The 27,576-nt window shown below is 36.0% G+C and overlaps 1 protein-coding gene across 2 annotated transcripts; it reads left to right on the top strand.

Annotated features, from left to right (window-relative positions):
* Nucleotides 1-265: 265 nt before the first annotated feature.
* On the top strand, nt 266-27,544 carry flcn (folliculin). Of its 2 annotated transcripts, none has more exons than XM_056475893.1 (12): nt 266-438; nt 4,144-4,353; nt 4,437-4,583; nt 8,215-8,436; nt 8,524-8,690; nt 12,261-12,352; nt 15,739-15,902; nt 15,999-16,112; nt 17,733-17,856; nt 18,356-18,481; nt 23,685-23,787; nt 26,843-27,544. In XM_056475893.1, exons 2-12 carry the CDS (start codon nt 4,144-4,146, stop codon nt 27,048-27,050), a joined length of 1,677 nt encoding a protein of 558 aa, XP_056331868.1. In that variant the 5' UTR covers nt 266-438; the 3' UTR covers nt 27,051-27,544. The 2 variants fall into 2 exon arrangements, with proteins under 2 accessions (XP_056331868.1, XP_056331869.1); XM_056475894.1 differs by lacking the exon at nt 266-438 and adding an exon at nt 476-768.
* The last annotated feature ends 32 nt before the right edge of the window (nt 27,545-27,576 follow it).

The following is a 27,576-nucleotide window of genomic DNA, read 5'->3' as shown; positions in this document are numbered from 1 at the left end:
ATTGATGATGATTATATTTTTTCTTGTAATTCAGTGTGTTCCTCTGTAATTGGTTATTCCAGCCATATTACATAAAACGAACGAAACTTGCACTTAAAATGAACAATACTAAAAATTAATTAACACATCTTGTTGGATTTTTTTTGCACATTTTGTTGCTAAATCGACTTCTTCGCCAGTGGCTTGTAAACGAATATTTAGGTATGATCTGACTCAGGCCTGTTCAACTGAATCATCAAAAAGATCCGATTCACTCTAAAGAAGATTCACTCAAGGATCAAGGCTTGCTCGAAGGCGCTCAGGGGATTACGGAAGAGCTCACGCCAATTATTCATCAAAAATATACATCGTTTCATCATGTAAAAACACCAGAAGAACGTTTTAGTGGATTATTTGAACCGTACCGATGGCCGTTCAGCGTGAGAGACAAGAGCAGCTGTGAGTCACGCACACACACGCGTTGTTGTGATCTAAGCGCGTGACTTTCCCATCACATGACACACAAGACTGAAAAGGATGGACCTAACAATATAAACACAATAAAACTATTAATTACGATCGCGTTTCAGGCTAAATTCACTAAGCTGTATATCGATGAGGATAACGACCTATTCATGTTGACTAGTTATACGTTAAATTGCTAATAAGGCTAATGAACATGCAGAACCTGTAGATGGTTGCTATTGTCAACGCTGTAATGCAATGTTCAGTTGTTCATAACTTACTGTAAGTACCAGTCGGCGCTAAAGCTCCACGTAGCTAATAAAGGTAAGGAAATTGTGTCTTTTTATACCTAATTCAGATTTGTAAATACATAAAAATGAACAAATCTATCATATACCTCCCTACATATTAACTAAGACATTAGTTTATATTGCAATACACGTATTCTGGAGTATTATGTTTAAATTTGCCGATGCTTTCCTCATTTACATATGTTGAATGTTTTTAAATATGTTGACTCCTTTAAAGAAATCTTAAGATAATGGATAAGAATAGGCTAGTTATATTTGACATTGTACTGATGCTGTATGTAGTGTAATTAAAATCTATAATTACAAACACAAACGGAGTAAAACAAAGAATTACATGTGCGTATGTTGTTATTTTACCACTAGTTTTTGGCCATAAGCTTGTTTACAAATTTATTTTTTTGTAATTGACACTATGATATTATTGCAACATAATATATTTTTTTCTAAAGAATTTCATCTTTATTCTTTATCATACGTATTATTTTTCTGTATATACTACATGTGGAAATATTACTTTATATATTTTTCACAATAATTATTTTTCAGAATTTCTGAGTATTTCACAGCTGTGAAAAATCTCACAATCACAACATTATTTTTCATAAATGAAAATGTATTTCTCATAAGCGCCATTGAGCTTCTTTGTTTCTTAAAATTGCAACTTTGTGTCTTAGAATTGCAACTTATTTTGTGTCTCACAGTTCTACAGAATCTATTTCAAAAAGTGAGAGTGAAAGTCACACAGATACTTTTGTATCTAATCGTTTATTAACATTGCAATAGACATTTGCAATGTGAGCACACATTGTTGTTGTAATATCTCATAAATATCTAACAATAACATTCATTCATTCATTCATTTTCTTTTAGGCTTTTAATCAGGGGTTGCCACAGCAGAATGAACCGTCAACTTATCCAGCAAATGTTTTACCCTTCCACCTGCAACCCATCACTGGGAAACACCCATACACTCTCATTCACACACACACTACGGACGATTTAGCTGATCCAATTCACCTATAGCGCATGTCTTTGGAATGTGGGGAAAACCGGAGCACCCGGTGGAAACCCATGCGAACACGGGGAGAACATGCAAACTCCACCCAGCTGAGGCTCGAACCAGCGATCTTCTTGCTGTGAGGCGACAGTGCTAACCTTTGCGCCACCACACTGCCCCCTAACGATAACATAATTTTATATCTCACAACTGTATCTTTTTTTCTCTCAGTTGCAACTTTAAATCTCACAATTACAACCATATTTCATGTCAGTTTTTGACTTTATCTGCTTCAGTTGAAATTTATTTCTCATAATTGTGTTTTAAAATTAGAAATTCATTTTACAACAATTGAGACGGCGGCACAGTGGGTAGCACATTCGCCTCATAGCAAGAAGGTCGCTGGTTCGAACCTCGGCTTGGTCAGTTGGCATTTCTGTATGAAGTTTGCATGTTCTCCACGTGTTCGCGTGCTCTCCATTTTCCCCCACAAGTCCAAAGACATATGAAACAGGTGAATTGGGTATGCTAAAAATTGTTCGTAGTTTATGAGTGTTTATTCATGTTTCCAAGTGATGGGTTGCGGCTGGAAGGGCATCCGCTGTGTAGAACATATGCTGGATAAGTTGGCGGTTCATTCCGCTGTGGCGACCCCAGATTAATAAAGGAAATAAGCCAAAAAGAAAATTAACAAATGAATGAACAATTGAGACACATTCGGTCAGTGAAAATTGTGACAAGCTCCCTATAATGTTTACCATGGTACTTTGAATATTCCGTCTGAAATCACATGTAAATATAACTTCAAAACAACATTAGCACTATTTGTTTGACTGTAAGCAATGTTTTATTTTGAGTCATTGAGTGCTAACATGATTTCACCATTTAGAATTTGCAAAGATTACTTTAATAAAAATGTATTATTAAGAAAAAAAGTCAGAATATGTGAATATAAAACCAACTTTACCTCAATATTGATTGTGACCTTTTGTTCTCAGTTATGATTTCATCTATCATGTTTGCTCCTCTATTTCTCATTACTGGATGCTTATACTGTATATCTTACAAATGCAACTTTATTTCTTATAACTTTGAAGATGTCGAAATGCTATCCGCTTGTTAAGTCTGACGTCATCGACATCGACATCGCTTTCAGACCCAAGCACTCTATCAGACTATATGGCAAGGCTCAACAAATGGTACTAGTAGGAAAATTATGATTGAAATATTTAGATCCATGCCTAATATCAAAAAGTGATAGATTTTTTTTTATTGGTAAAATATTGGAGGAATGCAGCAAGTCCAGAGACTGTAGTGTACACCATGACTCACTCACTCACTAACCTTTGGCTCAGTCCTTGATTAATTGAGTTCCTCTAATTAAGTAATTGGTGGTTCATTCCGCTGTGGTGCATCATGACTATATAAGAAATTCACTTTAATATGTGATATGACTAAAAAGTGGTCATAATCAAATATTTTCTCAACTCAAATGAGTAGCAGCTTGGACCAGGAAACATTGTTTCATACATCATGACTTAGCAAGCAGATTATTAGGATTAAAAGGACAGTTTACCCAAAAATGACAATTCTGTCATATATACTTACTCTTTTCTTAGTTCAAACCTTTTATGACTTTCTTTCTTCGGTTGAATAAAAAAAGAAATATGTAGAAAAATGTCCGTAACCTGAAACCGTTCACTTCCATAGTAATTGTTTTCCTATTATAGAAGTCAATTGTTAAATGTTTTCAGCTATTGTCAATATATCTACTTTTCTATAGTGAGTAAATACTCACTTTTGTATGAATTATCCTTTAAACCACAAGTGTCAAAGTCAGTTCCTGGAGGGCCGCAGCCCTGCACAGTTTAAGCTTTAAGCTGCGGTCACACTTGACTTTTCCTCCCATAGACTTCCATTCATACGCACGCGGATGCGTCAGACCGGAAACGCAGGGTCATGTGTCAAGTTTCGCAGGTTGCTGCGGTGCAAAGTTCAAGCTTGGTGAACTCTGACCTGCGAAATTGCATCACTTGACTGCGTGAGACCAATCGAGGATCAAAACAGGACAGAAATTTAAAACATGGAGCAATCGCTCGCTTTTTTAATGTCTAACCATCTTGTTTAATCTCGCCCCTTTTCGCAGCGCCGCACGATATAATTTCGCACACACAAAGCCCAGTGTGACCGTAGCTTTACCTGTAGGTTTCAAACAAGCCTGAAGGACTCAATTAGTTTGATCAGGTGTGTTTAATTAGGGTTGCAACTGAACTGTGCAGAGCTGCACTCCAGGAACTGGCTTTAACACCTTTGCTATAAACCCAACTCATAACTTCAAAATCTATAAAGCTAAAAATTAATCTCATATAAGATCATTTCCCTTTCCTCCAGATGAACGCTTTAGTTGCCCTGTGCCACTTCTGTGAGCTCCATGGCCCACGGACGCTGTTTTGTACCGAAGCCGTCCACCCTCCATCCCCTTCACCTCCACAGCCGGGCTCAGCCATTCCCGGAGAACGTGAGCGAGAGGGCGACCGAGAGGGTGAAGGGCTCACCATGAGGGCCAACAGCTCTGCCACACAGAGAGCGGACATGTGTGAGGTGAGCGACAGGGGAGTCTTCTCATCATAACCCAAACTCAAATCCACAAATCTGTTGTCTAATATCTGTGTTTCTCTTATCAGGGCTGTCGCTCTTTACCTGCGTCTCACCCAGGCTTTGTGAGTGTGGACGGTGAGACAGGAATCCGCTATTTGAGCCATCAACATCCAAGGCAGCCTCAGCTCTTCAGCGTGGTGCGACAGGCATGTGTGCGCAGTCTGAGCTGTGAGGTATGTGTTTTTGTGACCATTTTTAAAATGTACGTTTGATAAAAGTTGGAAAGAATTGTTATTTTTGAATCATTTATTCTTCTCACCAGTTTATTTAAAGAGTAACACAGAATAAAATAGTAACTGAAGGAGATTATATGGACAGCGAAGGAAATTATATAACCAGCGTTATGGTTAAATGGTGGAATAGCTGGTGGGCTGGCCGGTGTCATGTGGGAGCTCAGGCTCGATTGTCGTCCTGGCAGGGCTGGATGGCGCTGAGCCGCGGCTTGACTCTCGAAGAGAAAGGGGCTCTGGTTGGATTTGTAGTTGTTTGTTGGTTCTTTCCATATCAATAGGCTAAATCAGGGGTGAGCAAACTCTGTCCTGGAGGGCCGGTGTCCTGCATAGTTTAGCTTCAACTCTAATCAAAAACACCTAAACATGCCAATCAGTGTCTTCGAGATCTCTAGAAATCTATAAGCAGGTGTGTTTGATTAGAGTTGGAGCTAAACTGTGCAGGACACCGGCCCTCCAGGACTGAGTTTGCCCACCCCTGGGCTAAATGGTGCAATGCTGTAGAAGCTTTTTGGGGCTGGAGCGTTTTTGTAGCAGAAGCATTCTTCACGGTGAAGATGATTGTAGTAAGAAACCCTGGCTATTTATAGTGAGTTAGGAATCATCTGATCGGTGAATCATGTGTCAGTTAATGAGTCCAGCCGTGTTAAATCATAATCACGTGCTCCTCTCAAAGTACTTCACTTCTGACTTATATGTCAAAATACACTTTTATGTGACTTATATGTCAAACATTTCTGACTTATATGTTATAAAGACAACTTTAATTCTCATAATTTTGACTTTGTATTTTTATTTTAACTTTATTTTGCACATTCATAATTGTATATCTCATAATTATAACTATATTTGACAAAAATTAGACTTTATTTTTCAGCATCGCAAGTTATATCTAGGGATGCTCTGATCAGGATTTTTGCAGCTGATATAGAGTGCCCATTCTGATGCTTCAAGCTTTATGTTACTTTGCCATTGCATAAAAGCACATTTTCCCTCTAAGTATGATATTTAAGTGGAGATCTCTCCTAAGATAATAAACTAACATGCTGCATATAACCCTATACATTATTATTACTGCATATAATCTTAAACATGTCTCGGATAACCATTTAGTGTGGACAGAAGCAGCTTTACAGAAAATTATAGATATTATGTGGGAGACTCTCAGGGCTTTCAAGAGAGGTCATACGGTTGGACACAAGATGGGGCTGATTGGTCCGCTCTTTCACAGCAGCTCGAAACACTGGATAACCAATAGTTGCATCAAAGAGAGCATCACTCGCGCACCAATAAACTGTATAAACAGAGGTCGTTCCACATCTGTCTATATTTTAGCTGCTGTGACGCATGAGCAGTGATCGCTTATGTTATGTAATGTAATGTATTTATATAGCGCATTTATGGTGTATGGCCATACATCCAAAGCGCTTCACAATCATGAGGGGGTCTCTCCACACCACCAGCATCCACTTGGATGATGCGACAGCAGCCACGGGACAACGGCGCCAGTGCGCCTAATACACCAGCTATTGGTGGAGTGATGAGACAGTGACAGAGCCAATTCGGTGGATGAGAATGATTAGGAGGCCATGATTTTATGGGCCGATGGAGGGACTTTGGCCAGGACAGGCTTATGCCTCCATGCATCATTTCCCTTCTCACATGTTGTAACTGCGTTATGTATAACCCAGGTGTTCACACGCATCTTCCTCCGCTTGTAAACTCATAAACAAATACCTGCAATCAGTTCATATGATTAGCCAGATTGACGAGTACCGATCGAGTCTTTAAATGTGATTATCGGCCGATACCGATCTCCGGCTGATCAATCGGAGCATCCGTAGTTACATCTTATATAATTGTGACTCAGTGTATTAATTGCAATTCTATTTGTCACATTTGCTCTTGTACATTTCACAATTTGATGTTTGTATCTTATAAATGCGACTTTATAATTGTGACTTTTTTTATTGTAACCTTGTATCTTATAATTGTGAATAATTAGCCCTCCTGAATATTTTTTCCCAATTTCTGTTTAATGGAAAAAAAAATTTCAACACATTTCTAAACATAATAGTTTCAATAACTAATGTCTAATAACTGATTTCCATTATCATTGCCATAATGACAGTAGATAATATTTAATAGACTCAAGACACTAGTATTCAGCTTAAAGCGCAATTCATCATTTGGGAAATATTTGAAAAAGAAATTCACTGGAGGGCTAATGATTTAGACTTCAACTGTATATAAATGAGCAAATTTTTATTTATATTTATAAATTAAACATTTCTATCTAATACAATTTAGATATAAATATAAATCAATAGGTAAATATTTTTGGTTTTGTATTTTTTGTATTTATTTATACACAGTTAGTACATTATGTAAATACAAATTTATTATTTTGGATGCGATTTGAATTAATAATGAATCATTTGACAGCACTATATACGAGCAGTATCACACTCGTAGCAGTGCGATATGGCTGTGAATCAGCACTGATGGGAGGTGTGCGTTTGCTCAAGCAGCAGGCCGAGTGCCTTAGTGTCCCACCAGTGACGATATACAACCATATCGCACTGCTACAAGTGTGATATTGCTTTTATACAACAGTTCGACAGCATAATCATGTATATAAAAAATTAAATCAAACACAGAGAGTCTAAAAACCCTTTTGTATGAGGTACTACTTTCTTCCACCATTCATTCACATCTGCAGCTGACGTCAGAATAGCAGAAGCCGTTACTAATTCATCAACGTCACTTTAGAGCTAGTGTTTGAATGATTCTCTAGTGTAATGTCTAAAGTGATGACAAAACAGGTGATTTAGCTGACATTTTAAGACTATAAGGCTGAACGGCATGAAATGTCATCAGTCTAGAGACATTTCCCAGTATTTCTCTGTTGCAATCGAGAGATCACTATAATAAACCCCCAAAAAGCTAAAGTAGCTACCAGAACATTGTTGTGTTTGCAACAAGAAAAACCACTTAACACATGCGGGCATTTCTTCTTTCTTTCTTTTTACTGAACTAGTCTGCTGTAAATAAACAGGAGACCCATTAGAAACAAACAGATGGCCAACCAAAAAGTAACTCAGGGTTGTACAAAGAGTGGCCAACACAAAATGCATACATTCCTGATATGTGAGTCCCATCTCACACTCAATACACTATAATTATTTGGTATAAATACAGCATTGCAACATAAATAAGAGAGAGAGATCGACTTAGAATGTCACTTACCAGTTTTTCTCCTCCAAGGCTTTATTATGTATCTCTTAAATTATAAATATTTAAAATTGGACCATCCATATAAATAAACTGCATAGATGCTATCTAAACAACTACACTCTCTCCTGAAAAAGCCTCAAAAGTACAAAAGCTGCAATATTTGTCAAACTGTAGTGAGTTTATTGATCTGCTGTCACTTTATGTGGCCGGAGTAATACAGAACAGTCAGGAGGCTGTACAAGTTCTGATATTGCAAAATATTGCACTGCTATCAGCCAATCATATTTGAGAAGCAGACAGAACTGTTGTATAAATATGTATATATAATCTTTTGCAGGTTTGTCCTGGTCGGGAGGGACCAATCTTCTTCGGAGACGAACAGCATGGCTTCGTTTTCTCTCATACGTTTTTCATCAAAGACAGCCTGGCGCGGGGCTTCCAGCGCTGGTACAGCATCGTGGTGGTGGCCATGGACAGAATTTACCTCATCAACTCATGGCCGTTTCTATTACGCCACCTGCGGCTCACCATTCAGAGTCTCCAGAATACAGCACTCAAGGTACTGATGAGCAATGATCGACGGAGAGCCTGTTGAAGCGTGGAGATCCTGAATGCTCAACATGCTGCGCTGGTTGTTGTGTTGCAGGTGTTTGACAGCGAGCAGTGTGTGTGTCCTCAGAGGGCTGTGCGGATGAACAGTGCCTTCTCTCCGGCAGTGTTTCCTCACCAGCGCAGTGGAAACGCAGCCCGTTCGCTCACCTCTCTGACCCAGCATTCCAATCTGTGGGACAGTCTGCACTCCTCATTCAGCTGGTACAGACACACACTTTAAAGATGAACCCTTATATTGACACTTTATCGCTTTATGGTAAAATTTAATTTTTCACAATTGATAGTTTTCACGTATCGTCACATCATTGGGGGAACGCCCCCCAAACCCACCCCCCCTGCAGATAATGGTAATAAAAAGCCAGATAATGGTAGTGCAATAAGGTTTAGCATTACTTAATGACAAGGAGACACACCTAAGCTGTGCTTCTACAGAATTCCTTCAGAGAAAGAGCAGCCAGAAAGGAGAAGTTTAAGGATTTATGCAAATGGTAGCATCATTGACCCATAACAATCCATGGCACTTATATCTTTCAGTGTGTTTGTATGCTTTTTACACAGTTTCTATTCTAATTTGCAGGTCAAGTGCAGTTAAAGTATGAATAGAAAGTCAAAGTATAAATAGCAGAAGTGAATGAATAGATCAGGGCTGCTCAACCCTGTTCCTGGAGATCTACCTTCCTGCAAAGTGTAGCTCCAACCCTTATCAAACACAACTAAACCTACTAAGCTGGATCTTAAGTAAGCACATGGTAATTACAGACAGGTGTGTTTAATCAAGGTTGCAGCTGAACTCTGCAGGAAGGTAGATCTGCAGCAACAGGGTTGAGCACCCATGGAATAGATATTTCTTACCAGCAAATGTTAATCTAAGTAAAAGAAACCAACGCCAAATATAAAATCAGACACTTACGTGATATAACACCATCACTACTGGTTAAATCAAGAGGAATATACAAAAGTTAATGATAGATGTAAGAATTGGAGCTTTGACAGGGTTTGAAATGACTGAAACGTGGTTGCTGGTGCAGTATATGGATCACAAGTGCCCTCAATTTACAGTTTTGATTATATCTCGGTTCTGTTGTGTTGATCCAAATATTTGTGGACTTTTATTATTAATATTTTTAAAAATATTTTTATTTATGACTTTTATGGCAAATTACAGTATAAAAGGCAAAAAACAAAACAATTATATTTAAAAAATTATAGATAGTATCAACTTAAGGGCATACAATGTAAAAAAAAAACATACCAACAGATAAAAATGTAAATAATAATGTTGCTTCAAATATTCGTAACTTGAAACAGATGTAAATATGACCGGTTTGTGCTGTTTCTATGAAGATTCCAGTGTATCAAACTATTACAGCCCATTATTTTTTTTGTGCGGCAGCCTCTGCGGAGGGTCACCTGACTGAAAATTATCAAGTGGTACTTTTTCATGCATTTTTTTTCATAACTGGCCCTCTATATTTTTCAATTGTGATTTTATTTTTCATAATTTTAACATTTTGCGTATGTAAATTAGGACGTTTTTTCTCTAAATTGCTCTTTACTTCTTATGAATGTGACTTTCTCACAATTCCTACATTATAACAAAAAAAGAGGAATTTAGACAATTGTGACTATATTAACAAAGTTATTTTATACTATTGTGATAAATTGGCCCATGTACTATATCATGTACTAAATCTTACAATTGCAATTTTCATAATTTTATTGACATTATAATTTATAGTTGTGACTTTATATGTCAAAAATGCAACTTTATGCCTTATAATTGTGACTATTTTTTCTAAGGCACAACTTTATTTCTCATAATTATGACTTTATTTTTCATAGTTACCAATTTATGTCATATAATTTTGACTTTACATCTCACAGTAAAGCTAGACCTGCAGTTAGATCTTCTGTTTTGCACAATTGATGTTTTGTGACATAATTATCTTATTATTTCTCATTAATGTGACCTTTTCACTCTTCCAACTGATTAATACTGTTGTCGAAACTGTGATACCTGCTCATTTGAACCTTTAGTGACAACAGATTTTGAAAATTGGGATGACATGTCCTCGGTCAATGTTACACCCCTGCTTACAATTACATTACTTGAATTAGGACTTTTTCCTCATGAATGTAACTTTGTAAATCAAAGTTGTAACTTTACCTGACAAAAGTCTAGTTGTTGATCCCAGTTGTAAGTGCTACAAATAATAACTTGTCTTCTAGTTGATCATTTGGAAAAGTGGCAGAAGCTAGATTTATTCAGATGAATCATCTGTTGAACTGCATCCCGATCATCACAAATACTGCAGAAAACCTATTGGAACCCGCATGGAGCCAAGATTCTCATAGAAATCAGTCAAGTTTGGTGAAGGAAAAATCATGGTTTGGGGTTGCATTCAGTATGGGGGCATGCGAGAGATCTGCAGAGTGGATGGCAACATCAACAGCCTGAGGTATCAAGACATTTGTGCTGCCCATTACATTACAAACCACAGGAGAGGGCAAATTCTTCAGCAGGATAGCGCTCCTCATACTTCATACCTCCACATCAAAGTTCCTGAAAGCAAAGGTCAAGGTGTTCATTATTGAGTATGTCTGGGGTAAAATGATGGAGGAGGCACTGAAGATGAATCCAAAGAATCCTGATGAACTCTGAGAGTCCTGCAAGAACGCTTTCTTATTTGAGTCATTGCAGAGATGTATGGATACAGTTCTCCAAGCTCATGAGAGTCATACACAATATTAATTCTTTTCCCACTGCACCATGACTTTATATTCTATACTGTACATTATTTCTGTTAAGTGACAAGACTTTTGTTTGGTAAAATAATCATTATCTAGAGGCCTTTGCCTTTCATATAAGCCACTTCTGATACCAAATGATCAACTAGAAGTCAAGTTATTATTTGTTGGTCCTGAAACTTGGATAGACAACAAGATTTTTGTCAGGTAGTGTATATATCAAAGCTACAAATATGTTTTTGTAATTTTGACTTTATTTCTCATAGTTAAAACTTTTTAAAGTCATAATTGTGGCTGCTGTCCAACTTTATATCTTATAACTATCTTTAAATATCTAAATGACTTTATATATATCATAATTGTAATTTTATGTAAGATTTTTGTCAGATTAAGGCTTTTGTTAAGAATTTTGTTTTTAAGTTTTCTATCATAAAATTCAGATTTTTTCTTATAAATGTGACTTTATTTCTCAGTGAGGAAACGTTTTGACTTTTATTAACCAATTTGCAGCTTAATTTCTTATAAATTCAACCTTATTTCTCATAATTGTGACTTCATATAATTTTTTTCACCACAATTGTGACTTCAGATTTTATAGTTGCCTTTTATGTAACACAATTGCAATTTCTTATTTAATGTGTTTCTTGTGTAATCTTTCAATTTCATCTTTATTTCTCATAATTGTGACTTCATATCATTTCTTTACACTTGATTTCACTGCTAGAATTCTTACTGGCATCATAAATGTACCTGTACTTATATTTGTAAATATATTTTGGATCATATTTTTACAATCTCTCACACTGACTGAGGTAGATTTGTCAGGGTTTGCTGGAATAAGGCATTTTAGGAAGGAGCAGACAAGTCTCAACTTTATATAGAATATCTCTTTGGGTTTCAGAGTTTAGTTTTTCTTCATTTAGACGTCACAGATATTATCTGTGCACAAACAGCTTGCAACACTTCAAAGACAAAGGAAGGGATCAAATTGCATCATCTGACCTCTTTAATCCTCTGTTGTAGGTTGCTGAAAGCTTGTGGCAGTCGGTTAACAGAGAAGCTTTTGGAAGGAGCGCCCACAGAAGATACACTCGTTCTTATTGAAAGACAAACTGGTAACTGAATCCATTAAATCAGTTATATGTAATAATATATAAAACAGCAAGAGATTTAAGATATGTTGTTAATAAATTACTTTTTTTTTGCACACAGTCAGATGTAAATAGAATCTAAATAAATGTGTGGGGATTTTTGGTATCATGTGAGGTTATTGATTCCGTAGGATTAAATGAGTTTGTCTCCTAACAGATTGATTTTTTTTCAGCTGGGTGTCTGACCCACATTTTTCCTTTCCCAGCTGACTGCCAAACAAACAGTTGTAGTGTCATTTACTGATGAACTTTTGGGAACTTTAATCTATTATGATTACACGCCTCCCTGGAATACTTGATTCTGATTGGTCAATCCAGACATTCCAATGTATGTTATTCTCAGATAACAACCAGTAAAACTAATAACACAGGCTCATCTAGGTACTTCAAATTATCTGAACTGCAGTGTTTTTTTAATCAATGAAAATGGCTTGACACAAAGAGGAACTTGACAAGTCTGCTGCGCCAGAAACGTGACTGTGTGTGCTCGGATTCACTCATCTAATGAATGAACAGCTTAATGCAGCGGATTATAAATTGTAATGTTGGTAATATTTTTCTTTTTGACTACATTTTAGTCTCACCTTTTTGTCGTCAACAACAATGTGCTGTTCCTTTATTAGACAAGTAATTCATAGTTTTCAGTCACATTACTAGCACAGAGGACCTGTCAAGTTTCTGTTTGTGTCAAGCTATAGGAAACAACAAGTTTCTTTCCTTGTTTTTGTGACGAAATTAACACTACTTGACTGTTAGTGGATATAGTTATACACAGTTAAAGTCAGAATTATTAGCCCCCTTTGAATTTTTTATTTTCTTTTATATTTCCCAAATGATGTTTAACAGAGCAAAGAAATGTTCACAGTATGTCTGATAATATTTTATCTTCTGGAGAAAGCCTTACTTGTTTTATTTCGGCTAGAATAAAAGCAGCTTTTAATAAAAAAAAAAACATTTTAAGGTCAGAATTATTAGCCCTTTTAAGCTATATATTTTTGATAATAAAAAAAATAAACAGGGGGGCTAAGAATTCTGACTTCAACTGTATGTATGTATGTGTGTCATGTGAAGAATTATTAGCCCCCCTGTTTATTTTTTTCCCCAATTTCTGTTTAACGGGGAGAATTTTTTTTCAGCACATTTCTAAACGGAATAGTTTTAATAACTGATTTCTAATAACTGATTTATTTTATCTTTGCCATGATGACAGTAAATAATATTTGACTAGATCTTTTTCAAGACACTTCTATACCGCTTAAAGTGACATTAAAGGCTTAACTAGGTTAATTAGGTTAACTAGGCAGGTTAGGGTAATTAGGCAAGTTATTGTACAATAATGTTTTTTTCTGTAGACTATCGAAAGAAAATTATGCTTAAAGGGGCTAATAATTTTGACCTTAAAATGGTTTTTAAAAAATTAAAAACTGCTTTTATTCTAGCCAAAATAAAACAAATAAGGCTTTCTCCAGAAGAAAAAATATTATCAGACATACTGTGAAAATTTCCTTGCTCTGTTAAACATCATGTGGGAAATATTTAAAAAAAGAAAAAATATTCAAAGGGGGGCTAATAATTCTGACTTCAACTGTATATGACTTTAATTGAAATATTCAGGGTATCTTCAATCCAAAGTTAAAATATTGAAGCAAAGCAACCGTCACTAACACTCCAATATGCAACCCAGCCCATCTTTCGGTCTTCCTCTCTTGAGTATTTAGATTTGTACAAAGCCAGTCCCAACTACGTCAAGTCATATCTGGAGAATATGAGTATTAATATGCACAGAATTTTGTGAATTTTGCCACATTGAAATCTGTTCAGCCAATCTCTGTGTCTTGCGGGAGCACTTTTAGCTTAGGTTAGCATAGACAATTGAATCTGATTCAACCATTAGCATCTCCCTCAAAATGTACTGAAGATTTTCAATAATATTCCAATTTAAAGCTTCCCACATCATGTTCTAAGACCATCAGAAAATGAAAAGTTGCTATTTTCTAGGCAGATTGGCTAACAAATATATTCGCATTCTGACATAAGAATCAAGAAATTTGCTGCTGTACTATGTCTATAGCAGGTGCAATTATATTATGCAGTACCTGATTATAGTCCCCAGCTAGGCAACTTCCAACGTGGCCACCTGCTTCCACAGGGAGTGTGTAGTGTTTGCTTTAAATAGAAAAATTATAGAAACTCTTTGGTCATTTTGAGTAATTTTTGGTGCTAATGGTCTAAAATCAATTCAATGATCTATGCTAAGCTAAGTTAAAACTGCTTCCACCAGACCGGGAAATCGGCTGGATGATTTCAAAATTGGTTGTTAACTCTACAGGAGTTGTAAAGCTGCCTATTTTTTTAAAGAGTGCTTCTTTAAGCACTAGTCCTCCCTGGAGCAACAGAAACTAAGGGTCTTTTGGAACCTAGCCAAACAGAAATACTTGACTCACCCAAACCCTAAATGAGTACAAACAAGAATTTAAAAATATAAAAGACAGTCTTCCTCATAATAAACACATATTTACAGGTAGATTAAAACAGACAAAGGAGTCTACAGAGGTAGTTTTAAACAAGATTTTTATTATTATTATTTTTATTTCGGGAATGAGATCCCAGGAGAACATTCAATCTCCACAGCTGAAGCTTGTGCAATAAACCTGGCTTTAGAACAAGTACAAAAGACACAGCACCCAAACGTTTTAATTCACACACTCCAAATCTTGTATTCAGGCAATAGAATATTTTTAGTTTGACCATAAATAGAAAAGTCACACTTTTAGAGAATAAGCAGTTCAACATCATGTATCCCAAAGTGGGGGTCAATGAAGGGGGGTTGCTTGGTGATTTCCAAATATCTAATCCCTTACAGAAAATAAAAATAGTAGTTAATAGTTACATTCAAGTAAAACAACATGCAAATAAAAAGCCATCAGCGTGTCAATTTTTATTTTCCATTGTATTGCGACCGCTGGCGAGATTGCGTTATATTAAAGACACAACAAAATGCATATCAGATTTTATGGCACAAGCTTAAACTTCCAGTCATCTTTACAGCACTAACGTACATAAAAAAATAAATACAGGCCTTGACTAAACATGGAGGAGGATCTCTGAGTGGCGTTCTCCAAAATTCTCAAAAAGAATAAACTTGGGCTGGTGTGTGTGTGTGCCGATGCATGCAAGGTTTCTATATTTATAACCACTTTAGAGGATATTGGGGGTTGCGAGTCACTGGCATTGTTATTTTGGGGGTTGCTGAATAGTTTGGGAACCCCTAATATAAGACAAGTATATTGTCAAGTTTTTCACTAAGTTTGGCAAAAAGAAAATTCACACTTTGTATAATTCTTCAACAGAGCAGGAGGAAGAGATGAGTGGCTGGGACGGTGCTGAAGGGGGCGGATCTAACCCTCAGTCCTGCCAATCAGAGAGTGTTCAGGCTAAAGACTTTCAGTTTGATGACGGAACACAAGAGGACCTCATTGGGCCGAAATTCAAATCACTAAGACATTTAAGACAGGTGAAGAAAAGTATACAACATTACTATTAACAAATTGTGTTTACCAAGTAGATTATAAATGTGACCATCACATTTGATCATTTGATCAACTGGCAGGTCTTGGGGACTGCAGATTTCCGGCAGTTGACATGGCATGTGCTCATGGGAAACCAGGTCATATGGAGAGGTGCAGACCCTGGTCTTATCCAGTCAGCTTTCAATGTGCTGAAGGTCAGCTCAAAACTTATGCATAGAAGATTTCCATCACACATCACTGAATTGGCTTCTTACATTGTAATAAATGCTGTGATCCACACAATCGATTCGTGTTAGGACAACATGAAGGAATTAAGTTAACTTATTAGTTTTTACAAACGTAAGTGGATTGAACATAAAACAATTAGGTTGAATTAAATTAAATTGTGTTGTTTCTGCTCATTTTAAAGAGCCACTATTGTTCATTAGAAAATGTCATATTTTGTTTTTGGTGGTCTTCAACAACAGGCAGATATATATGCAAGGTCAAAAAACACTTTCATTGTCTTATAATATGCATTTAATTATACCTAATTATCCCAACGACTCCCATATGAGTCGTTCAGCGATTCATTTGTTCCAAACCCCTCCTTTGTGTGATGCTAATCTGTGCTGATTGGTCCGATGACCCAGTCTGTTGTGATTGGTTGACTATGTTCAGCGTGAGACAGAGAGAAATGCCCAGCACGGTTAAAAAGTCATAGTAGAGCACATACAATGCAGTTAAACACCAGCATATTTCTCTATTCTTAACCAACACCAAGTTATAGCAACGACACACATTCAATATTAATCCACACAGTGGCAACCATTTAGAAAACTGACGACGCCACGTGTGCGTAGGTACAGCTGATGGTGGCCATAGCAAAATCCAGATGAACGATGAATCATTTAAATAACTCTGAGTCAAATCTTTTATTAAAAATCTGTATTTTTAAACAAGGTGCGTTTTCAGATTTAACCCTCAGTTAAATCTGCACCCTGTGTTGCACACTACATGAAAGGTAATTTTCAAAAACCCATAATAAACAGCAAACATTATTATTAAGTATAGGATCTTTAGTATTGTAAATTTTAGAGAAAATATGTATATTTAAATATGTTTTTTTAAATGAATTTATACTTTGTTTACAGATCCAAAAATGTATTACCTTTATATCAAAATGTTATAAAAGAAACTAAATAATTTTAAAAATGATGTATAATAAAATATAATGGATAAATGAGACCAGATATGATTTAAATAGAACTTATATACATTAAAAACATATTAAATATAACTGAAAGTGTCTATTTAATGTATATAATGTCTATAAAAATACAATGCTAAAATATGGGAGAAATTTTCTTACTCAGTGTTATTGTCTTTTCATTTATTATTTACAAAAGTTTTAATAGATTGTGAAAAAGTATTAAGACTTCAAATGATAATGAATGACAATTTCAGGGCTGCACTGTGATCATTAAATATCTTATATGATTATATAAATGTCTTATACTGTGTGTTATTAAAAGATCCCTGTTCTAAATATGCCTTAGAAGTATTTTTGGTATATAAACTATTGCTACACTCAATTACATTTTAGTAGATTTTTTCTGTTAGTAATTTTTTTGTTCATTCAATAATTGAATTATTCAGTATTAAGAAATGTATTATATCTGATATGATATGATACTTTTATTCCAAAATGAGAAAAATATCAATAATAAAGAAAAAGTAGCTGTGCCCAAACCTTCAGCTGGAAAGCATTATTGAAGTAGAAGCTGAAAATCTTGCTAAATCTCTTCTGATCCTTATTTGCAACCATTTCCCAGGCTTTGCTTCCAGTTGGCTGTGTGAGAGCAGTTCAGTACAGTCCTCACTATGAGGAAGCATATCGGTGCAACTTCCTTGGCCTTAGTCCAGACGTACCAATCCCAGCCCACGTCAGCTCCTCAGGTATCTTCTGTTTTTTAAAAACCTTTCATTGCAAAACCCTCTTTTGTACACACATTTTCTGTTTTCCACAAGTAGTTGAAAAATACAAGTTTAAAAAGCCCCAAGAGGTCTGACCCCATTAACCCATTGTATTCTCATGCCATCCCTGAGGCATTGCAGTAGTTGAGGGTCAAACTTACGCAAACATTAACACTCACTTCAGTCCCGCTCTCTTAATCTTCATCCAGCATCTCGAGGGGAACATGTTGTTTACCTAACATGATTTCAATCAAGACAAACATACATATATGCAACAGAGGCCTCAAACTAAGTGTTTTAGGGTGTTCTTTGTCAGAGTTTGATTTAAATCCCATTTCCCAACTTGTGTGCGACTGTTTTCTATCTAAACATAGTGAATCTGCTTCATAACTCATTGTCAGGTTCATTTGAAGTTCAACACACTGATAGAGCCTCCTGAAGGTTTAACCTCTGTCTTTCTCTGTCTCGATCTGTCTTCCAGAGTTTTCTGTGCTGGTGGATGTACTGAACGCAGAGCGCGGTTGTGTAAATCCTGTTTCAGACGATGACATTCTGTCACTTTACCAGTTTCACATTAGCAGTGCCAACACACAACCAACAGATAAAGGTAAACGCATGAACACAAACATCAGTTGTGTTGCTATTAGTCTTTCAAGAGGTCACACTTAGCTGATGATTGATTATAAAGCATATTTGGCATGCTGTCCCGGGAGAGAGCCCTGACCTCATAAGATCCTCGAGCCTGGGGCTCCCTCTCGTTTGCAAGGCGAGAGGGGAGTTTGAGCTCAGGTAGATTTAGAGAATTCCCCTGCTGTAATAGCTAATGAACAGATAGTGATTGCTCTTAAGAGATAACTATTTACTAGGAGAATGTCAATGGGACCCACATGAGCACGGGGAGAATGTGTAAACTCTGCACAGAAACATTGTCTGGCTTGGTAAGGACAAGAACCAGTGACGTTCTTGCTGTGAGGCAACAGTACTAACCACTGGGCCACCGTGCCGCCCATCTAGGAAAGGAGGAGAAGTATGGGTGGAAGGGGGGATTCTTCAAAACAAAGATGGCTTTATATGGAACTTGTAGTATTTATAGTGTCTTAGGAATCGTCTGATTGGTGAATCATAAATTGGATAATGCGAGACCAACCGCAAGCGATCATAAGCACGTGATCCTCTCGAAATTAGTTCATATATAAACTTCACTTAGATTTATACTCTTAACAAAACTGCTAAAGTTTTTCCCTTGTGTTTAAATAAAGTTTCACGTATACACCATCTGCATTTAGAAATCAGCAAAAACACTGTATTACAAATACCTGGCCAGTATTTGGCGCTGTCACCTTGTTAGTAAACAGTATGTAGCGTTAATGTGAATGTAGAGTTTGCAGTGAGTGTATGATGCGTCTCAGCTTTTGGTTGTAATGTGAAGTAAATCCACTCTTTGCTGATGGATTGTTAGCAAACACTTGTGCAACAACACTACCATGTTCTCCGCCATTGTAGAGTGTTTGTTTGTGCTAGCCTTTAATCTGCAGCTCTCTAAACACCTACTATGCATGCACATCATGTCATCGCTTTCATAGACTTTCGCTTTTGTGTTTACATAGACAGACAGTGGTGGTGCTTTCAAAGACTTCCACTTTCAGTTTTATGCGATATCAGTTTCAAAAACACATCTGCCATGTAAAGGAACAGGCAAAATGCATAAAAAGTGGCCTGTTTTTGGCTGAAAGTATTATCCTGTAAACGGACCCTCAGAGACCGTTCATAAAGGGAATCCTGTTTACCAAAACTTGTATGACTTATATATAATATGAATGCTGCCTCTTTGTGGAATATGGCATATTTACTTATTTTTTTATCCACAATCTGGGTACTCCACCTCTTTCGCTACATCTGTTTCCTTTGTATACAGTATGCACAAGTGGTACTTACTGCAGATCCAGTATGCATTAAAGCAGCTTATAGGAGGAGGAGCTTAAGGCCCCCCTCATTGGAGGTGAGCTCCACCCAAGTGGCCCTGCAGCGAGCACCCTTTCTGAATGCTGCACCAATGGGGATACTAAATTATGATACGATGCTACATTGTGCAGCTTTTGCTTCTAATGGAGTATAAGCACAGCTAATGTTTTTCAGCCAATAATAAATTTCTTATGAAAGCTTAATGTGACTATTTTCAGCTTCATGAGGTTCCTTTTACAGCATCGATGTTGTAATGTAATTAAAATACAATCAGTTAAACAGACTTAAGCATTTATTTAGATGTGTAAGTGTAAAATGAGACGAAAGACTGCGTAAGTGCTAGTGCCATCAGTAGCATCTGGCTAGTGCAGAAACTCCATTGAAAATGGAGACATGGTGGGGGGAAATGAAATTTCATGCAGTGTTTTTTGTCTGGTCTGAGACCCACTTTATATTGTATATCTATCAGGCAGTGAAGATCACTGATTTTTAAAGAAATCAGACCTTAAGCGTGGCAATTTTATAACAAAAAGATAGTTCACCTGAAGTGCTTAGGCTGGCTGGCTGAAATTAAAATTCTGTGTGCATATACCCCATTTTCAATCCAAGGGATGTTGATTTTCACTACCGTTAATTTTTTTCCCCCAACATTAAAACATTAAATGCCTCAGAAAATCGAGTTTAATATACATTGAAAAAAAGCAGAGATAAGAAACAGAAGACAATAAAGATACAGACGCTTGTCAACATCTGTCGCGGAAGTCACTGTGTATTTGTTCATGTTAAACGCTGATATTACTGACTGCAGTGAAACTGTCTGATCGCCAGCTCCGTGAATGAGCTGAACTTTCACTTCAGTGACAGTTTCACTCGGTCTGAAGTAAATGAGGGTTTTTAGAACAACGTAAAAATGTTTTTTTTTTTCTTTTACATTATATCTAGGCATACAAGTCTTGACACCAAGGGCTCCCTTTAAGTCCCATTGTCATTACCAGTGACTTTGTAGCTGCATTTCACCAAGGGTGGTGAATGAAGTTGGGAATGGGCATTCCAACTAGGCATGGGCCGGTATAATATTCTGATGGCATCATAACCTTGGAAAAAACATCACAGTATTACAGTATTGTGATTACTGCTCTAAAACATGTTCTTTTAAATGTCTGGGTAAAAAACTAAAAGAAATTTCCCTATTGAACACAATATATTATTTTTAAGAAACATTAACAATATTTTGGATTAGTAAACAAATCAGCCTAAATAGTCTCTGCTAAATTTAAACACAAACTTGAAAAGGCGTCTTTGGATATCTTTTTTTTCTTTGGATATAAAATAAGCCCCTGCACTTTTCAGGTCTATATGCTATAAGGTACGCGAGCTGTCACTAGGGTGGTAAGATACACATTTGTACTTAAAGGGTCTATATTGGTACCTTAAAGGTACAAATTAGTAAAGTACAAAAGTGTTCCTCTTAAATTTTTTAGGTAATAGTATATACCTTTGAGGTACCAATATGGACTCTAGGTACAAATGTGTACCTTTTGAAAAGGTACCACCCCAGTGACAGCTTGCGTACCTTTATTTCTGGGAGTTGGTGCATAAGCGATTTGTTTTTCAAATGTTTGCTGAATCATGGGCTGACCAGTAGCTTTTGATGTGGAGGGTCGCTTTCTGCTGGATATACTGTTGCCCTAAAAAACTAAATAAAATAGTTGTAAAAAGCATGTAAAAAAAATGTACATACACCATATACTATATAACAGAACATATTTGCAGTTTTAAAACCTTGACTAAAACCGCAGTTGTAACCGGTTATCATCCCATGCCTAGTTTCAACCTTGATGTTGCTTATGTAATGTTTATGATGATATTCATTGACAGCGAATGAGTTTTCTTGCCACTGAATATAAACATTTTGGAGGCAAAACACTAATTTCATTTCATTAAAAGACTTATTTTACAGAGGTAATCAAGAAAGAAACTAGTGCTCTTGTTTGCCATTGCAGCTCTGTGCCTCAGGTTTGTGGAACTTCACACAACACAGAGAATGAAGCCCCTAATTTTTATAAATCTAAAATAGAGTAAGCAACTTCTAGCGGTCTCTGGCTACACAAGTGAAAATGAGCATTGGAGTGTCCAGCAATTCGACAAATTTGAGAAACCCTCAACTTTATGCAAATAAAACCGCTTTCATGAGCGACAGCCAATAGGAGCACCAGTAAAGCTCACGTGATCCTCTCTCAGCTCTTACACCAGTCATTGTGTTCTCTGCCTACAATGACCATCATTTTCAACAGATAAAAAGACACACTGAGGAAGGCATTGTGCCGAAACGTGTCTTTAAATCACCCGAAGAATGTAAAAAGAAAAACAGTACGAAACAATTACTTAATGAGTGTGAATCATTACCTTTTTGAATAACAGATAAAAAGCTGCAGTGACAGAGAACACTTTTATTTTTTATCTTTGGAATTAAGCATTTTATGTACTAATTCCATTCATATTTAGTGTCTTTTTTTTAGTGGCAAGAATATTAATTCGCTTTCAGTGAATATCATTCATAAACATCACCTAAGCAACATCATGGTGGGAACGCCCACAAGGGTAATAGGCAGCTATTAAAGATTGCTGGCATGAATAATTGAAGAGAGATAAGTCTTGATGGGATACAGCTGTGGAGACACACATCAATATAGCATCATTTTTGTGACACTGTACAACAATAATTTAGATTAGATTAGATTCAACTTTATTGTAATTACACATGTACAAGTACAAGGCAACGAAATGCAGTTTAGGTCTAACCAGCAGTGCAATAGCAGCAAGTGCAGGATACAGGTATAAGTTATAAAGTGCAGTTATAGAAAAACTATGGTGATATTTACAGATGGATGTACTATGCACATTATATACAGGTTGTATTAGCTATGAACAGATTTACAATAAATGAATATATGTACAGGATGCTATTAATAATCAGGAGTGGTAGATAGATAAACATAATTACAAATGTCCATGTGCAGTGGGTATGTCCAGTTCAGATAAGTGAATCAGTGCAATGAATATGTGCAAACTTTAAATGTGCAAATGTTAAATAGTGCAGTGATTGTGAGGAGTATAAGTTAGAGGAGTGTGGGGGTGTATTGGGGGGGCAAACGAGTCAGTGAGGGGCAGAGTTCAAAAGGGAGACAGCTCTGGGGAAAAGCTGTTCCTCAGTCTGCTGGTTTTTGTCTGGGGGAGCCTGAAGCGCCTGCCGGAAGGCAGGAGAGAAACAGTCTGTGAGCAGGGTGAGAGGTGTCCTTAAGAATACTGCGTGCTCGGCGCAGACAGTGTTTCTTCTGGAAATTACATTACTGTGATGGTTGGATTTGGGGTTAGGGTAGGGGTAGATTTAGTAAAATACAATTTAATGGCTAATTTAATTAATAATATGATTTAATATTGTGTATAATACATGTTTTTACATTACTGTGAGAGTTGGGTTTAGGGTCGGGGTAGGGGTAGACGTTAATAAAGTACAATTTAATGGGTAGTTAAATAAATAATATGAATAATTCTGTAAATTATTACTGAAATACAGTCAGCTGTATCCCTTCTTGCAACAACCCTGGTACCGGAGCTGAGAGAGGATCACATCAGCTCTATTGATGCTCCTATTGGCTCACAAAAGTTGCTCTAGATTTGCATGAAGGATTCTTCACTTTCTCGAATTTCTAGACGCACCACATTTAATCGCCAATGGTCACTGTTGCTCAAAGCCGCCATTGAAATCAACGGTTGCTTGTCACTTTCTTTTTTGTGTGAATGGGGCTTTAATGCGTCTTTCTTATTGTGTGTCTTTTTTGTCTCAGGTCCAACTCTTCTGAATAAGCTCGAAGTGGCTCTTTCTAATGAGAATCTGTCCGTGGAGGTGGTCTCGCTCTGCCTACTCTGTCTGAAAGAGGAGTGGATGAAGTAAATTTGCATTTCACTTTTCATTATACACACAGTTTCATGTCTGTTTAGAGTCTACACTCATTCGACTAACGCTTTACAGACTGCAAACTAAATATCCATTAATAGATCCAAAGTACTTGCTCAGGGGTTTTTGTGTTTAATTTTCCTTTATCTAATAATAGAGCATGATAAATGTTTAAAAGATCAGTCTCCGCTGAATCTTATTTCAAAATGAAGCGATTCTCTGTTTATTAAACCTCTGACACGTATGATCATTTAGATCTCCGTTTGACCCAGAGACAACAATTCTCGTGCTGTTTTGAAACAGCTTGAGCCTTGTGTTTTAAGCTACACAATATTTTTATTTCTGTTACAAAAGGTCAAATTAGCACAGAAGCACTGGGTTAATGTTTATAGACTTAGAAATAATGTCTGTGGTAATAATAAAAGTGAGAAACTCAATGCAAAATCATCACATCCTGATAAACTGGTGCCAAATATCAACAGTAAAAACTGAATTTGCTGCGTTAGGAGAAGCTGTGTGAACTCTGTGTGGCACCAAATATCAAAAAGAAAAATTAAATGTGCTTTAATTAAAATATTAATATTATGAATTAATTGTTTAGGTAACACATAATAAGGTTTCATTAGTTAATGCTATTTATTGTGTTTACTAACATAAACAATGAACAATGCATTTATTACAGCATTCATCTTTGTTAATGTTATTGAATATACAGTAAATACAGTTGTTCATTGTTAGTCCTTCTTACAGTGTTTCCTCGCTTCTTGAAAGTACTTAAATTTCAGACATATGCATTCAAGGCCTGGAAATACTTAAAAACAAACATCGGTCCTTGAAAGTGCTTGAATTATATTTGAAATGACATTTGTTTTTGGTGTTGTTTCAGTAATTGTCATGTTGCTGTCAAAAACAAAATGTAAAAAAAAGAACTATGTACAAGAACTATGAGAAATAATGCACATTTGATAACTGTTATTTGAGAAACCACATTTGAATATTACCAGTTTTGAATTTAACAGCTTTTATTAAAGTTCTATGAACATGACTGCTTAAAACAGTCTAATTTATTTGAAAATGACACATTCAAAAATCATTACGCTGACATTTTTAATGTAATTATTAAGTGTAGTGAAATGTTAAGTACCGTTAGGACTTTAATGGCACTACATATGCTGGGGGTAGAATTGCAATAGTGCTTGATTTAAAGTTAATGGTGCTTTAAAAAGTCCTTGAATCAGCTGTTCCATGAGTGGAAACACTGTTGTTAACATTCATGATTTATATTTTAGATATTTAAGCTGTGATTTTTTTTTTTGTGTGTGTGTGTGTGTGTGTGCGTGTGTGTATTGTAGTGTATGAATTTCCATCAGTATTACTCCAGTCTTCAGTGTCACATGATTCTTCAGAAATTATTCTAATATTATTGATCAAGAAAACATTCTTATTGTCACAGTTGAAAATATTATGTTGTTTATGTCACTAACATACACTACCAGTAAAAGGTTTGGGGTCTGTAGGAATTTTAAATATTTTAAAATAAGCTTCTCCTGCTCAACAAGGCTGCATTTATCAAAAAATACAGTACAAATTGTAAAATTCTTGCACTATAAAAGCACTGTTCAAAAGTAGTTTATCATTTAATTTAATCATTTATTCCAGTGATTTTTAATGATGAATTTTCAGCTTCTTTACTCCAGTCTTCAGTCACATGATCCTTCAGAAATCACTCTAATATAAATTATTATTATTATTAATGGTAATTTAATAAATAAATGGTAATTTAATAAATGCTGCCTTGATGAACAGAATAATAAAAAAAAATAAAAAACATGAAAAAAAAACTTTTGACCGGTATTCTATATACCAGTTTTTTTTAAATGTTTTTAAAGGAAAATTATTCTGTTCATCAAGGCAGCATTTATAAAATGTAAAAAAAATAAATGTTAAATTGTGAAATATTTATTACAATTTTAAATAACTGCTGTCTAATTGCATGTAGTTTCAATTTAAATTATTACTCCAGTCATTACTGCTTTTATTAATACCATTAATAATAATAGTATTAATAATAATAACAACAACATTAATAATAATTAATATTAGCGTGATCTGAAGGATTATATAACTCTAAAGACAGTAGTAATGAAGCTGAAAATTCATCTTTAAAATGACTGGAATAAATGATTCAATTAAATACCTACTTTTGAACAGTTATTTTATTGACCTTATTCTTCAATGCGGAAGTGCGCTCGTTTTTTTTGATTATTTTAGAACTTCTGATTCAACTGCCTATGGGAGAAATGACTAGGAATAATAAACTGCAGAAAACGGTGTTTTTGCATGATTATAGAGACAAAGCAGAATAATATAATGAGAAAATATCAGTTTGCAACATCAAGCAGCAGAACGAGCCCTTTTAATTGTCTAAAAATGAATGGAAGTGAATAAGACCGGAAGTCTCGGGCCAAAATGATTGAAATGGCTGCGCCCACTCGTACACAAAGAATAAGGTGAATATGGAATAACATTTCACTATTTTATAATTTGTACTGTATGTTTGATTAATAAGTGCAGCAGGGTAAGCTTATTTTAAAACATTTAAAAATCCTACTGACACCCTAAATTGTGATAGGTAGTGTATATTATTGGTTAATATTTTTGTGGAAACCATGATCTTTTTTCCCAAGATTTTATGATAGGACATAAAAAAACAAACTTTCATTGAAATAAATAATTTAACTAAATTAATAATTAAAAATAGCTTGTGCTAATTGATTGATTATTCTATTAATTCATTCAAAAATTGAGTATTAAAGATAGTATAAATGAATCCCAAATCTATAAAAATAAAATGTCTTTGGAATGTGCCATTGTATAACCTAAATGTTTTGGCTGGTCTCCTTTTTCCCGTAATGCTCCTTTTCCTCTCTGCCTTAATTACTACTTCCCAATCTCCTCTTTGTCCTGTTTTCCTGTTGTCTGTTTGTTCCTCTGTTCACCATCTGCGCTTCCTCTCACCACCCGCTCCACTTGTTCTCTCTTCTACAGCAAAGTAAAAGTGCTGTTTAAGTTCTCCAAAGTGGACGGCAGAGGTAAAGAGGACACCCAAAAAGTTTTGGCCCTGCTGGGGGCCACGGGGCCCGGAGAAGAGGACAATGTGCGTCTTCTTAAGTTCTGGATGACAGGATTGAGCAAACTCTACAAGAGCCATCTGATGACAGCAGTCAGAGGTGGAGAGAGGACTTTGAGCCAGTGAGAGAGACTGAAAACGGGGGACAATGGACTCATTGCTAGAGTTAGATGAAAGGAATGTGTGTGTATGTGTGCGGTTGTGTGTGTGTGTGTCAGTTACTGGAAATGGGGGCCAGGCCTGAGAATGTGTTTTTCTTGCATGCTACAAAGAGAAAGTTAAAGCTATCAATGTGATTGAAGCCTCAAACGTTTTCACTTCGACATGTGCATTTTAATGGAATGTTGTTTTACCGTCATGACTAGACATGTCCTTTTTCTGTCTTCTTCACTTTGCGTCTAATAAAGCGCACGGTCCATTGCCTTTATGGGAATCGGGCAGAGTATCAGTTGACATGATACTGTTTGGGGTTTTGTAATTCACATTATCTCATGTTTGAGTGCATCTGAGAATTTGTATTTTAGAAGCGATGTTATTTATCTTTATTTGCTAACTTATTTTAAACAAACGGCTTTTATTTTGGACTCACACATGTTAAATAAAGACTGTGTGCTAATTAAGTTGTAAGGACTCAGATTTATTTCTATATTAA

Source organism: Danio aesculapii, chromosome 16, assembly GCF_903798145.1.
Source record: "Danio aesculapii chromosome 16, fDanAes4.1, whole genome shotgun sequence".
NCBI classification, from domain to species: Eukaryota; Metazoa; Chordata; class Actinopteri; order Cypriniformes; family Danionidae; genus Danio; species Danio aesculapii.
Note: the sequence above shows the minus strand (reverse complement) of the source record. Positions and strands in the feature narration are given on the sequence as shown.